Raw genomic sequence first — 15,562 nt, 5'->3', positions numbered from 1 at the left:
CCCTACCTAATGGTCCTAGAAATGGTTCATATCACAAAAGATATTTCTCACAGAATGCTTGTAACAAGATATTGCATCCTAGAAACACATAGAATAGCTTCTGTGATAAGGTCAGAGGAGAAAGTATTTCAGAACCACTACAGATTTCCCATAAAATATTTTAAAAAATGCCAGACTCTTACCACAGTCTCTGACACAAACTGGTCCACATATTGCCATTTAAGGGGTTCATCTGCTGAACTAGAAGGAAAAAATAATTTCAAATAATGGGGCCAAAATAAATGTCAATGTATTCAAGAAGACACTTTGGAATGCAGCCTTCTAGTCTGCACCCACAACTTTCTTTGGATACCATTCACAACAACTGGTTTATTTTCCAGTAATTTAAATACAACATCAAAAAAACATACCATTATTTACGCTAGTAAAGCTGGTCAAACACAAAGGAGGATAAAAGGAGGATAAAACCACCTGAAGTGAAATGATTTTAGGATCTCTAAGAAAGGCTGTAAAAATAACCATAACAACTTGAACAGCTTACACAAATGTCGATGCAGAGAGACATTTCTCAAACATTCCATATAAAGAGTCAACTTCTCAAGAAAAATTGGAAGAGGAGACTAATTTCAAGTTTTTCTAAGCTCTGAAGCAATCCCCACATGCTACATACTTAGAGAAGCAGTGAAGCTCTCTGTTCAGCTAGGTGCATCGATAATTAAATTCCCAGGAAATATCCATGAAAGATGAGGAAACAGAAATTGGATCGAGAAGGCAATTGGCATAAAAAGTCAGATTTCTCAAGCAAGACGTCTGCCCATTTATTACAAAGGACATGACATTTTAATGAGCATTCACACATTTTTATAATGAAACACAGATTCCTTGGATAGAAGAGGCTAAGTGAAAATGAATAACCTAATTTGTTTTCAAATTAAATACCATTACCTTTTGACAGGTATCATGCCAACATCTGAAAAAGAAAAATACTCTGTTAAGTTTCTATAGACCACCAGCAATCTATTAGTAGCAATTTGGAGCTAAATCTAATTGGCAGTCAGTCACTAGTGGTGTTCCCCAGGGCTCTGCATTGGGGCTGGGCCTATTTAACACCTTTATTGATGATCTGGACATGGGGATTGAGTGCACCCTCAGTGAATTTGCAAGTTGGGTGGGAATGTGGATCTCCCTGAGGGTAGGAAAGCTCTACAGAGAGACCCGGACCAACTTGGCCAACAGGCTGAGGACAACAGCATGAGGTTCAAAAAAGCAAAGTGCTCCTCCTGCATTTGGGACACAGCAACCCCATACAGCTACAGGCTTGGGGAGGAGTGGCTCGAGTGTTGTTTGTCAGAAAGGGACTTGGGAATGCTGGTGGATAGTGGCTCAGTATGAGCCAACAGTGTTCACAGTTGGCCAAGAAGGCCAATGGACAAGGTGGCAGCAGGACCAGGGCAGTGATCATCCCCCTATACATGGCACTGGTAAGGTCACATCTCGAGTGCTGTGTTCAGTTTTGGGCCCCTCACTTAAAAAAGGACATTGAGGCTCTGGAGTGAGTCCAGTCAAGGGCAACGAGGTCAGAAAAGGCCTAGAACACGCCATGTGAGGAAGGGCTGAGGGAGTTGGGTTTGTTTATCCTTGAGAAGAGGCTCAGAGGTGACCTTGTGGCTCTCTACAACTACCTGACAGGGGCTTGTAGAGTGGTAGGGGATGGTCTCTCCTGCCATGGTCATGAGGGAATGGTCCTAAGCTGAGACAGGGGAGATTCAGATTAGATGTTAGGAAAAATGTTTTCCCTGTTAGGGTGTTCAGGCACTGGAATAGGTTGCCCAGGGAGGTGGTGGAGTCACCATCCCTGGAGTGTTTAAGAGGTGTCTGGATCTGGTGCTGGAGGATATGGTTTAGGGTTTAAGGGGTACAGAAGTGGCAGGTTAATGGTTGGACTTGATGATCTTAAAGGTCCCCTCCAGCCCTGATGATTCTATGATTCTAATCTTTGATGATACACGTGCTTTTTTTTTTGGTGTTACTTACGTCTCACTTTGATGGAAACTACTTTCTTTGTACGAATGAGGTTTATGACTTCCTCATGTGTGCATGATGAAATGGAATATCCATTTATACGAACTATCTCATCTCCAACCTAAAAAATTAAAGGGAGAAGAAAAAGAATTGTGACTTAATATTTCAGAAGGTTTTCAAGCAATGATACAATCTAGCAATTTTTTGATGCAGAAGTTTGATAAAGTTGAGTCCTTAATACTTTCTGAATTTCAGGTAATGTCCACATCAGATTTACCTGTATTTATTTAGACTTAAAATTGAACACAAAAAGGGCTAAATAACAATTTTACAAATACTATCTAGTCTCTACATATCAGACTTGTACTCCAGAGATTACCTTAAATACAAGTGTCCATGTTTTAATTCAAGTAATTTTTTAGCGATTTTCTTCCTTTATACTTCCGCAATTTAAGTTTGGTTTTATCATATGTTTTCTGAGATATCTTCTTAACTGATTTTGATCAATAAGAAACGTAATTTGGTCTTATTACCTTGCCTGATTCTGGATTCAGAAAATGCATTATTTTAATGGAATTTACCTCTTTGTCTTTGTTTAGGAACTATGCTAACATTTATTGGCAATCAAATGGCAGCACCACAAGAACCTTCCCTGGCAGTGTTCACTTTCCTAGTGTAGAACATACAAGGTGCCATAGGCTTTCAGTCACTCCTCTAAAATTTCAAATCTAACTTTTCAGAATACAATCAAAAGGCATCCCTTCCTCCAATATAAACCCAAATTTGATATGCTATGATGACTAAACTAGAAATTTTCAATTTTCTATGAATTCTGCCTAGTGATACTCTTAGCTAGGCAGGCTGCAAAGCAATCAGTGTTAGAGACATCGCCTACTTCATTTAAGGTTGCACCTTATTAGCTGCTCAAGATAACACTGAAAAATGTCAGGTTGTGGCCAGAGCATTATAAGAAAAGACTTATACTTCACATGATCAGCATGACATAGCTGTATAAATGCTAATATATGATTTCCTTCATTAGGCAATGCAAATCAATCCACTGCACAGTAAGATATACAAATGATTACCAGGAAACTAACAAACCATTGACAGTATCATCTTATACCTTTGTACTTAAATCTCCACAAGGACAAAGTCAAATGCTTTGACTTTACTGCTCTCCAGTAGTGTTTCCTCTGAAGTACCCTGAATAAGTATTACATAAAATGTATCAAAATGCCACACGGATAGTTGACAGGACTTTTCTCATTACCATCAACAGCACAGGATTTTTTTCTTAATCAATGAAACTTTGTGTTCCTCCTCACAAACATCTCTGCTTTCATGGCAGCATTATGCCTAGTTAATGATTGCCTAAAATGTTCCACTTAAAGACTCAAGTTTCAAGCTCCCAAATTTCACTTTAGGCATAAGTTTTCCATGCTGGTATCTATATCAAGCGGATTTCAAGTTTCAGCAAAGCTAAATCAACTAGCTTTAGTCAACAAAATTAGGGTGGAATACTTACACTACAAATTAAGAGCATTAGTTTTACATTCTTAATGAACACTTTTATTGAGTGTAGGGGAATAGGCAGGTTCATCATAACATGCTTGGTGAAATTTAGGTAATATAAAGACTGGCTATACTAGTTCTGATCTGGGGCAAACTTCCCTTTCATCCAGTTGCTTTGAGACTGCTGGTGTACCAGTTCCTGGCAACAAGATCAGTTAACAGACTTTCAACTGCTGCTCCAGAAGATCAGGAAAGTTGGCTGTGCCAGAATGCAGGAATAGGAAGGAATGAGAAGCTTCATTCAGCCATAAACTACTGAGATGGTGCAAAAAAAATTGCCATTGTGCAATGACCACTATCTGCTTACAGAATCAAAGACTTCATAAAGAATCCATTACAGTTTTATAATAAATATTGTAATCTTTAATGCATTTATTAAGACTGTGCCAGCTTAGATAATATTGTGACCTATCTTTTTAATATAACAGTATGCTTTTTTTCTTTTGAGCCAGATACTTCTGTCTTCCCTATAGAAACTTTCCAGCTTTACTGTCACAAAGGTAATGCCACCAATCTTGGTCAGTCTAAGTAAGTGCTCTACTGTGACTATAGAGACTAAATCACACAGTGACACGGTTCTCTTCATCACACCAGGTTGAGGGGAGTATCTATGACTGAAAAAAGTGAAGAAGTTCCAGTTTAGGTCACTTGTACCTTGCTAACAGTTTTAGAGAGGAAAAAAAGGCCACAATTGGATATTCCTCCTCTGGCACTACACAGGTCAGCACTGAAGCCTAAATTTGCATCACCACATTTATGTGGGAGGAGTGAGTGGAACTGGAAGTATGAATTTCTCAGTATAGGCTGTGTCTTAGAGACTGTCATATTAACACAAACTGTGATAGGTCTACCCATGGGTGACAGGACATTGGGCATGTTGTCACCTCCTACCTATTTTCATATGCAATAAGTATTATTGAGTCTTCCCACTGTGATCTGATCAATTGAAAAAAACCCAACCACAAACAACAAAACAAGAAACCACCCACTTATCTCCTTTACTTCTTTCACAAGCTTTTCTAAACCTTCTGGGAAGTGCCATATGCTCTACAATCATGCACAAAACTTGAACAACACATCCACTCTACCAGCATAGCTCATGTAGCACATTTTCCTCTGCACTGAAGCTGAAGATTTTAATCTGACACAATACAGCACCAGCAGGCTACAAAAGCAAAGAAAATGCATCCTGACCCTGTCCTGCAGGAGAGGACACACTCCCACAGGCAGAACAGGAGGTTCTCTGCAGCCCCTGACCAGTGGGACAGTTGCTCCCTCTGCTGGACATCTACAAAACCTCATCCAGGGCAATGACCTGCGCTCCTAAAGCCTGATTGTATTTAACCCAATCGGATTTTCAAAATGATCCTTAAGAAGTGCAGCAATAGGTCAGTACCGAAGGCTATTGAACATACAACCTGTGGTAAAAAATGCAGAGTCAGACAAGGAAAAGCACATAAGTTCTGGAGTTTAGTGTTGCAACCCTAATAGCTCCCACTATGAAAGAACACTCAATCCACTCATCCCAGAGGCCTGGCAGATATGCCACTGCAGTCCTCTTTTTCCCTGAAAGTACACCATGAAATTCTAAGCTGGTTCCCCATCCCAAAAACGAGAAGGTTTATTTCCCTTATTAGGAAATGCTTTTTCCTAGGGAAAGTGGTCACAGTCCAAAGCCTTCCAGAGTTCAAGAAGCATATGGACAATGCTCCCAGGCACACGGTGTGATTCTAGGGACTGTCCTGTGCAGGGCCAGGAGTTGGACTCCTAAGATGCTTGTGTGTCCCTTCCAACTTGGGATGTTCCATGATTCTATGAATTCAGCCTAGAGCTGTTCCATTGCCCGTAACAGTTCAGGAAATCCATTGTGAATAGTGGGGTTTTAGGTCTCAAATTAGCTCTGGCAACGCAACTGTACTACCAGAAGCTGTGGCACCACCCATAAAGGCTCACATATTCTACAAACTGTAAAGACTCTCAGACTATTTGGGATTCTGCTCGTTATAGTAGAAAAAGGTAGGAAACTGAGTGTCCTCTGCTTTTCAAAGGAACATTGAGTTCCTTATTAATAAAATGCTCAAAATGCCTCTCCATTCCCACCTCTGGCCTCTCTCTGGATTACTCTCTGGATACAGCAAACCATGAAGCCTGGGTTTGCACAACGCATCTCTTTAAAAGGCTCTTTTTTAACACTCCTCCTTGCTGAATTTCAGGAGTTAAATGACTGTCTAGTACTCTTCATTCAACCTAATGACATTTGTGTTACTGGCTGACAATGACTGATGGTGCTTTAGAAATAACTCAATCTAGGCTGAACTACAGGAGATGTATAGGCATGTAACAAACTGCTTCTCTTCAGGACACTTGAACAGCTTTTCCTGAACAAAGGTGTCTAACACCAGGGTAATTAATAGTTGTTGTCATATATTTTGTTACTTTTGTACTGGTATCACTAGTATACCAACCTAATGAATCAGAAGCAGTAGAGATAAAAGTCTGCAGAATTGAGTAGAGTAGAACAGTAACAATTATTTTGGTATTATATATCACAGTTTCTCCTTTCCCTATCAAACAGGGAGATGACAGACTTTCCAAAGAAAAGATGCAAACCTAACTTTTCCCAAGTAAAATGCCTATTATTCGTAACTTTTTACATAAGTAATATAATATTTAGTGCTTCCAGGAAATTAAAGGGGGTTTATATAATAACATCATTGTTTCAAATTTCTCATTTTGTATCCTTCTTCCACTTTCATCATTCATACCAATCTCCATCTCTTTGTATTCAGCAGAATCCCCACACACATAAGTATCAGAAAGCAGTGCAGAGGGGGGAGATGAAGTACATTTCTTCATGAAAGGACAAAACACTTGTGCCTTTTAGAGAAACTGTAGTCAAAAAAGGGTCAAAACTATAAATGCCACATTGAGCCTTCATGATTATCTACTCATTTTAGTGTTACTTGGGAACTACTTCAAGGAGAACTCATGCAATTTTTTTAAAAGCAGCGGGATGTAAAACTGATGCTATAATAGAAGATCATTATACCTTTCTCAGACAGCATTTTTGGGATAGAAAATGTGTAGAGATTTAGTTAAATAAAGCAGGTGGGTGAAATTTCAGAAGCAGTTGGCTTTACTGGGAGACAGCAATTTAGAACAATGGACTGCCTGTCAGGTCTTGTTATTCAGTGAGGTTCAGAAAGTGCCTAGTGCCACCTATTATTCAGGGACTTTAGGCTGAGCTTTAGCACCACGTATCAAAAAACGGAAGTCAGGCAGCCACAGGAGCTGCGAAGCACCATCTGCTCACATTCATTCCCATAATCTAGCCCTAACGAATTCATAGTCAGTCTCAAGCATATTTCCCCCTTATTGTCTTTACTGCCAGACTCTAACCATGTTCTGAGTTGCAGTACAATCTGAACAACCCAGCACAAAGATCCTATACAATCCCATTCACTGACACCAACATGGAGTACAAGGACCTCAGTCACAGAAAGCCACCAGGGTCTTTTTGTGTACTGAGAAAGCAGGAAAACTGACATCTTTACAATAGCACAACACCTGAGCATAACTCCTTATCTAGCAATTGTGTCATGACATTGGCCTGAAACAAGCAGAGATGCAACACAGCATTAAGAGGAATATACGAGCATGAGAGTTGAAGTCCTTTATTTCTCAGCATCATTCATGGCTTCCAGTATTTTCCAAAGCCATGGAAGCCATGGAAGAGACTGGTGCTTGTCTATTTCTCAGTTTTCTAGCAGTGGAGGAAAGATGCAGCTGGAATCTCTCTACTGAGCAAACCACAACCCAGGAACAAGTCTCTTGTCTACATTTTCCTGTGTCCTGTAGTAGATGAGGTACACAAGCTTTTGCAGTGTGAACTCTGGGACGGTGCATCAATGCTCTTTTCTGGAGTTATCTTCTGACAAATTCCACCCTTAAAAGTAGGCTGCCAACACATTCAGGACAGTGTTTGAGGTGTCCTATAGCACCCTCTCAGTTCTAACTACATACAGAATTTGTAGTTTTGTACTAAGAATGAGTTTCTGAAGAATCCAGAGGGCCAATTGTGTCTGTCCAGAGCAGGCTGACAGAAGATAGGACTAAGCCAATGATGATTCTCAATAGGATATATGGGTATGAAAGCACAAACAAAAGGGCAAATGCATGCAGAGTGAGGAACAGTTTGACTGCCTTGTTGACAGATTTATTTTTTAAAATCTAAGACAGTCATGGGGTTATACTGAAGCATATCTACAAAACAAGTAAGTGTAATGAAACACTAATGAAACATGTCACTCTAAAATATTCTGGACTAGTATTAAACAAAATGCTTAACCATCAACACTTTCGGCAAATATTCAGGCTGGACAAATTAAAATTAGCCAGGCATATTAGCCTTTCTCCTCAGAAACTCAGACCTTTTATACACGTTATCAGATTCAAAGGCCTAGAAAGGTGCAGACATCTACCATAGCAAAGGCTCACTTCTCTCTTCACTAAACAATGACACATTCAAAAAAGAAGCCAAACACCCAAACTTCATTAATGCAACTTGCATAAGTACTGATCTAGAGAAAAAGAAGTGTTTCTATACATAACTCTTTTTGCCAACGTTGTAGGCAAATTCATGTATCAAGAATTCAATCACCAAGAGTGCAATTCTGTGCAGTACAAGGGATACTGGGAATGGTTAAAAATAGGTTATTGCATAAACCAGAACTCGCACAATTTATACAGGAAGTTCAAACAAACATTACATTACACAAGTTTTATCTGTGCAAGGTAGAATTAACATTTTTAGTATTTATATGCTCTGTTCCACATTTAATCAGAATTTGGCAACTTAAAACAATCTTCCACTGTCTAGAGATCTTTCTTCCCATCTGCTTACACTTCACTGTTGCTACTCATGAAGCATAAACATTGCAGAAAAGTGTTTAATCTTCAAAAATTACCATATCCCAAATAAGAAAAAATTAGTTTTAGTTGAAAACAGTGAAATGAACAGTTTTACCGATTTGATTCCCCATTGGTATAATGGTATTCACTATGGCAATGACTTATGTATATTACGAATTTTATTAGACGAGACAAAGAGCACCTTAGCACTAGCAATTTCTAAATGTTAAGAACAGTCCTTAGCACCTAACATTACACGAATATAATTTTTTTACCTGCAGTCCAGTATTGTCTGCCTGTCCTCCTTTAACTAACTGGGAGATGAAGAGGCCACAGCCGAATTCCACTCCACCTCTCACACTTAGTCCAAGCCCTTCAGGATCCAAACGATCCAATCTCACTTCTTTCAGCTTTCTGCAAAAATGGAAGATACTTGACTGTTCAGATGCATAACACCTTGTGACAATAATGTTAGACATTTTTTTCTATTATATTATTTCAGAATTTAAAAAAGCAAGCTGAATGGTCTGAAGTTGTGTCAGGGAAGGTATAGGCTGGCTTAGAATATGGTTCTTCCCCCAGAGAGTGTTTGGGCACCGGAACAGCTCTCCAGGACAGTGGTCACTGCACCAAGTCTGACAGAGTCCAACAGATGTTTGGACAATGCTCTCAGGCACATGATGTGATTCTTGGGGATGTCTTGTGCAGGGCCAGGAGTTGGACTAGATGATCCTAAAGGGTCCCTTCCAACTGATCATGCTGTGATTCTGTGTGACTGACCTTTGGATTGATGTGGGTTAGCTAAAGCCATCAAGCATTATTCATATGAGAAGACATCTGCAACCTCTGAAGCTGCCTGCTCCTAGCAGGTTAGAGCCATGAGAATTTTTTTATTTCTAAATGCAGGATAAAATACTGGTTTTGACTCACTTGCTCTGCTTTTACTAGGTTAAGTACCCCTGTACTGGTAAGGTCACACCTCAAGTGCCGTGTTCAGTTTTGGGCTCCTCACTTTAAAAAGGACATTGAGGCACTGGAGCGAGTCCAGCCAAGGGCAGTGAGGCTCAGAAAAGGCCTAGAACACATGAGGAAGGGCTGAGGGAGTTGGGTTTGTTTAGATTCGAGAAGAGGCTTGGGGGTGACCTCATGGCTCTCCACAGCTACCTGAGAGGGGGTTGTAGAAAGGTAGGGGATGGTCTGTCCTGCCATAGCTGCAGGGAGAGGACTAGAGGGAATGGCCTTGAGCTGAGACAGGAGACAGTCCGATTCGATGTCAGGAAAAATGTTTTCCCTGTTAGGATGTTCAGGCACTGGAATAGGTTGCCTAGGGAGATGGTGGAGTCACCATCGCTGGAAGTGTTTAAGAGATGTCTAGATCTGACTCTGGAGGGCATGGTTTAAGGCGTAGGGGTTACAGCAGTGACAGCTTAATGGTTGGACTTGATGATCTTTGAGATCTCCTCCAACCCTGATGATTCTACGAACTACCGGACAAACAGTTTTAGATAGCTGTACTTAGAGCAAATATAGAAAAAGTAAAACAGCTATGCCCAGCTCTACACAGCTGACCGATATTTTACTCAGAATTTATGTGAAAACTCAGCATTTCCTGCTTGTATATAAGTTAGCTGCATTTTTCTGCATTCTCTTACCGTGATCTTCTGGGTGTAAGCTGATCATATTCCACCTGGTGTTTTAACGGGATAAGTGGACGGATAGCATCAAATAGAGGCAATCTGCTTGGTTCATTAATCACGAGTTTTAGGTCCCCCACAAGCACAGGGAGATTCATAGATCTACAAAAACACAGCAAAAAGCCAAGCACAGGTAATCAACACACCAAGACAAAGCATGATTTTATAAGTTGATAAATATTTGACTTCAATGTTTGCATGTCCCTTCAAGCTACAAAAAAAGTTATTCATGCAGACACTTGTCTAACCAAAGCCACATAGCCTCTCAGAAAGCAAACCTTCTGTAAGCAAAGAGGAGTAACAACTACTTGCTTCAAAATACCTGAAATCTCCTACATATTGCCTTTATCTTTTAAGGTCATGCACAGCACATTTATAGATGACATCTTGAATTTCATTTTCAGAGTCCCCACAAGACTGAAGTAACTCTTTGGAAATAACTTTCCAGATTACACATACTTGCCTACTAGATTTTTGTTTCCTTACTAGCTAGGAATCCTTCTAAGTAAATCCAGGCTGCAAGTTTCTTCCTTTCCTGAAATTAGGGGACTGGCAAATTGTTTCAATCCAGGGAAAAAAAAATAAATCACAATACTCAACAGCTAGAGCAAAGCCTTTCTTTAAATTTACATTTTCTTTTATAAACTCAAATTTGAAGGGCAGTCAACCAATAAATGAAATCTACAGAAGTTAAACTGCTGTGAACATTTTTTTCATGAGAGCTATGCAAAGTGGTGTCCTTAATATTGTCAGCACTGAGATAGTTACAGGTCTACAAAATATACTTTGTTATACAACTGCAGGAGTGGATGAACAAATCCCCAAGGTTTATGATCCTATATAACATCCATTTAAACTTACCCTCTATTATTTGCTGTTCCCTTTCTTATAATTTACATTTCCTAATGTTCATATGCAATGAAAATACAGGTCAGGAATACCTACACAGGATTAGAGTTCAAATACTTCTGGAAATGCTACTCATAGTGAAGCAGACATTAAGTGTTAACTTCAACTGCAAATATTTTTGCCCTGGAATATTTCCTAATGTATTCCCAAGAAGGGATACATCATTGACATATGCTCAAGAAGAGACTGAAAATTTTGCCCAAGTCATTGTAATTTTGGAAATTGAAGAAAAGTTGCTATATGCATTGTTTACTTTGTAACTGCAAGGAGATTTTAAATAATTCAGAGCTACTGAATCAGTCAGCTTTCCAAACAACAGCCTTTATGAATGGAAAAGCAATTAGACAGACCTAAGTGAAACTGAATCAGATATGCAGCTGAATACCCCCATAACTATAGCTCAGTGCACACATCGGATGGAAACATCTACATTTCACTCAGCTGAGATGCTAATAATTAAGATATGAATGGAAACAATGTCTATCAGCGCCACTTGTCTATGATGAGCGGAAAATACCTTCTCATCTTCTTTGAAAAACAGTGGATCAGAGGTTGATGTCATTTGGACACAAGTCCATAGCAACTGTGGTTTAAATCAGTTCAGCAAAAGAACTCGTAAAGCCCTATCACTATACCAATTTTTACCATTGTGGTGTAATGAGGCAGTCATTAAACATGCCAAACAGATTTCAAGACAAAACTTTTTCAGGTTTCTGAAAAACAGTTGCAGACTTTTTATCTGAATAGTTCTTTTTATCTGAATACTTAGCAGAAGTCATTGAAAAGCAATCTGGATAAAAACCTCTGGAGCAAATAAATAAGCATTCTTTTGAACTATTAAGGAATTTGATTATTGCTCTCTTCCAGTTTCCAACAGTTTTATCATCCAGGTGCTTTCCCTCCTCCCCAGTACAAATCCACCACATTCTTTCCAAAACTGCCAAGATGTAAACCCAAAGTAGCTTTATAGGTGATTACAGACATACTCCTTCCTTCCCTCCAGGTTATGCAGTAAAGCCATAAGACTTCATTAAACAGGATAAAAACTATTACTTCAGCTACTTTTCTAGTAACATGTAGAAAACCCACTTAAAATCTTGAATATTCACTCTTTAAATTTAAAAGCATGAGTAAAATTCTACACAAATCTTGAATATTCACTCTTTAAATTTGAAAGTATGAGTAAAATTCTACATAAGCATATGGAAAGCTAGATCTTACTGGTGGTACATCCGCAGCACATCATAAAGGTAATCCTTCTCCGCTTCATTGTCGATTAGTAGATTAACCTGAAAACCCAAGGACATTATCATAAATCTCTGACTAAATAGCCACAAATATTGAACATAAAAGACTTTCATAGGCTCTTAAGCCACAGAGCAAAGATTTCCTCAGGGAAAGACTTAAAGACTTTTGCTTGTGCAACAGAACATTACCTCACAATGCCACACTTGAAACAAGACTGTCTGAAATTAGTATTACAACAACTGGACAAGGTGGCAAATATTCTGCATGCTAAATTTCCCCTCAGCAGTAATATTATTACAATAATATCGTATTTGTCTTACCTGGTAATCACTGAACTCTTCAATAAATGTCTTCAGAAACCTTTTTGGCCATTCATTAATATAGCACATGCTGTCACAGATAAAACCACCACACTGATACAATCTATGTCCTGTCGTCCAAACCACCAATTTCAGGATCTCACTTCTAACATTATGCAAACTGCCACACCTCTGTTCCTCTTTGCTCCAGCTCTTAACCGATAGAACCTGCTAGTTACTCCTTCCTCCCCCACTAATAGTACGTTTACTTAAACCAGTGTCATATTACTATGCCTGCTCTTGGATAATTACAGGAAATTAAAGCCAAAAAACCCCCCCAAAACACTTATATAAAGAGTTCAATTTATATTCAGTGGTAGGGAGACCCCCCCACTAATCTTGCTTGCAGTGAGAGGTCACATCACATTAGTTTTACATCTGGATAAGTTAAATGTTTACAAAAACAATTTACATCTGACCTAAAGGCTAATATTACTGTGATGTGAAGACTGAGGAGCAATTTGCATACTTAAAGAAAGGACTTTTCTTTCTAGGTTTGCAATAATTTGAACTATATTCTAAACTAAATACATGCTTCATATTCCTTTTGTTCCACCCAGCTCTGTAAAGCCAGCAAGACCTCACATACCAGTGGTTTTCTATTACTTGTACCTTTTGGCTCTCTAAAGTTTACAAGACTTCACATACAGGTGGTTTTCTGTTACTTGTCTCCTCTGGAAAAAGAGACTTTCAGAACACCTAAAAGCCAAAAAGCTACATGCAGGACATGATTGCTTGACAGTAACACTAGTGTGTAAACCAATTTATTCACAGTGAATTTCAAAACATAGAAGATAAAGTCTGCCTTAAAAGGAAATAAAATGGGTGCAACCAAAGCTGACTGGTTCACTGATACTGTACACAGACTCAAGGCAATGTGATACATGTAAAACTAAGTCCAACTTCCATTTTTCCCTTCCCCAATAGGAAAAATACGACCTATAAATCAGCTTTGATTCTGGTACACAGAACTCAGTTTCTAGTGGTACTGGAGATTGGTAGCTGAGGTACTGTATGAGCAGTGTCTCATGAAGAACATTAAATGTTTAAGCGCACCAACCCTACCCAGCAAAAGGCAAAACCATCATCATGTCTTTTCCTGATGAGGAAAGCAAAGAGTAACGACATTCCATTTTTCTCCTGATATGCTAGCTGATGGACACATGCCAACTCCCTCTCAGGAAACAGAGGGCCATATCCAAATGCTGCTATTTCTTACAAAACATTCAGACTTCCTGCTTGATTCCTGCACATCTCACCCTGCACCAGCAACTTCTCATCCTCTTACAAAAACAAAGACCCAAATGACTTCTTACATATTCAGAACGCTACAGCTGGGTTAATCCTCCTGGGCCATCTCTCTAAATGGATCATTCTTCTCCTGCTGCCTATTTCATCAATTATCACAGCATCATAGCCAGCTGCATCTCTGACCATGTTCCTAATTCTATAACTCCTTGGGATAAAGTCTTACACTTTACCTAGGCTTAGCATCAACTTCTAAAAACTAACTCTAATTTCTTAAATCCTGAAAGATCGTTTCCCTCCATCTTAAGAAAAAAAATTAAAAATTCAGTGGTGACATGGTGTAACGTGGACCAGAGAAAAATTTTAGTATCTCTCTATTTCTCAAGAAAATAACTGTGGAGGTATGGGACAGATGATTTCACATCTTTTAAACCAAGGATATTAAAAAACCCCATCTGGACACAGTCATGGATAAGCTCCAACTTAGTGGCCCTGCTTGAGCATGGGGTTGGAACAGATGACTTCCAGTGGTCCCTTCCAACCTCAAACTTTCTGTGATTATTTAAATAATCTTCCTAACGGTTGTATAGTTTACAATCCCAATTATGCTCTCACTACATAAATTGCACTGGTTTTCACAGAAATTAATAACAAGTCATCACAAATTCTGCACCTACATACAAAAGAAAAATGAAATATGTCAGCAAGTCTGTATCAGTTTATTCAACGGGATAGAAGTTGTGTCTACATACAAAAGAAAAATGAAATATGTTAGCAAGTCTATATCAGTTTATTCAACAGGATAGAAGTTGTGGGAGGAAAAAGCACTTTTTGCTGTGGAAAAAGTTCAGGTTACAATAATGCAGTACTGTAACACTAGCCCAATCTGTCAGCTTTCAAAGAATAATATGAAGTTCTATTTAAGATACATGGACTTGGAAAAACTGTTAAAGAAAAGGGAAGAATTGGTCAATAGATTTGCATATATTATACATTTTACAATGCTGCTTGGCTGATAGGGAAAACTGTATAAAGTTTCTAAGGAAAAAAAAGTGGCAACTGATTGAGGAAACTCAGATCCTGCGGCTAAACATTTTCTCTAGTAAAAAAAAGTAAGCATCCAAGACTCTGGATGCCACAGAGGCCACTAGAAGCAGGATGATGCAAAATAATTTAAAGAAATGACCTTTATCCTTCATTTCAGGTAAAGTTTACACTCATATCTGCATCCTACCTATTTGCATGAATGCTGACAATACCTCTTCTGTTCTCAGGGGTGAGACTTGAATGATTTATGAATTACAGCAGCAATGAAAGGGAAAAGGTTTAAAGTTCAAGACAGTAATCATCTTGCCTAGAAACCAGACACGTTGCACAACCCACTGTTGAGTTATACAGTAATAGACAGCAAGGCAGAAGCAACGTGCTAGACGTCTACAGTCACCACTACGGAATATCCGGGTTCTTAATGTTTTTGAACTTCAGCTTGACATATATAGGCATTTCTTTGCAGTTCTTCTACTTCAGCCTAACAATTCTTTAGTTAATATGTTTATTACCAAGTGACAGATAGTTCTACAAAACATTACATGACTT

At 38.9% G+C, this 15,562-nt stretch overlaps 1 protein-coding gene across 1 annotated transcript in view; it reads right to left on the bottom strand.

Moving 5' to 3' along the window:
- Positions 1 to 12,748, bottom strand: part of USH1C (Usher syndrome 1C (autosomal recessive, severe)) — a 47,171-nt gene extending 34,423 nt beyond the window's left edge. Inside the window, exons 1-7 of the mRNA XM_009081178.1 lie at positions 12,680 to 12,748; positions 12,333 to 12,400; positions 10,161 to 10,304; positions 8,784 to 8,922; positions 2,035 to 2,143; positions 946 to 970; positions 186 to 240 (exon numbers count right to left, since the gene is read on the bottom strand). Coding sequence (XP_009079426.1) covers positions 186 to 240; positions 946 to 970; positions 2,035 to 2,143; positions 8,784 to 8,922; positions 10,161 to 10,304; positions 12,333 to 12,400; positions 12,680 to 12,748 — 609 coding nt within the window. The remainder of the gene's footprint in view (positions 1 to 185; positions 241 to 945; positions 971 to 2,034; positions 2,144 to 8,783; positions 8,923 to 10,160; positions 10,305 to 12,332; positions 12,401 to 12,679) is intronic.
- Between the last annotated feature and the right edge of the window lie 2,814 nt (positions 12,749 to 15,562).

Source organism: Acanthisitta chloris, unplaced genomic scaffold (assembly GCF_000695815.1).
Source record: "Acanthisitta chloris isolate BGI_N310 unplaced genomic scaffold, ASM69581v1 scaffold15608, whole genome shotgun sequence".
In the NCBI taxonomy this organism is placed as follows: Eukaryota; Metazoa; Chordata; class Aves; order Passeriformes; family Acanthisittidae; genus Acanthisitta; species Acanthisitta chloris.
The sequence above is the reverse complement of the archived record's forward strand: the minus strand, read 5'-3'. Positions and strand labels throughout refer to the sequence as shown.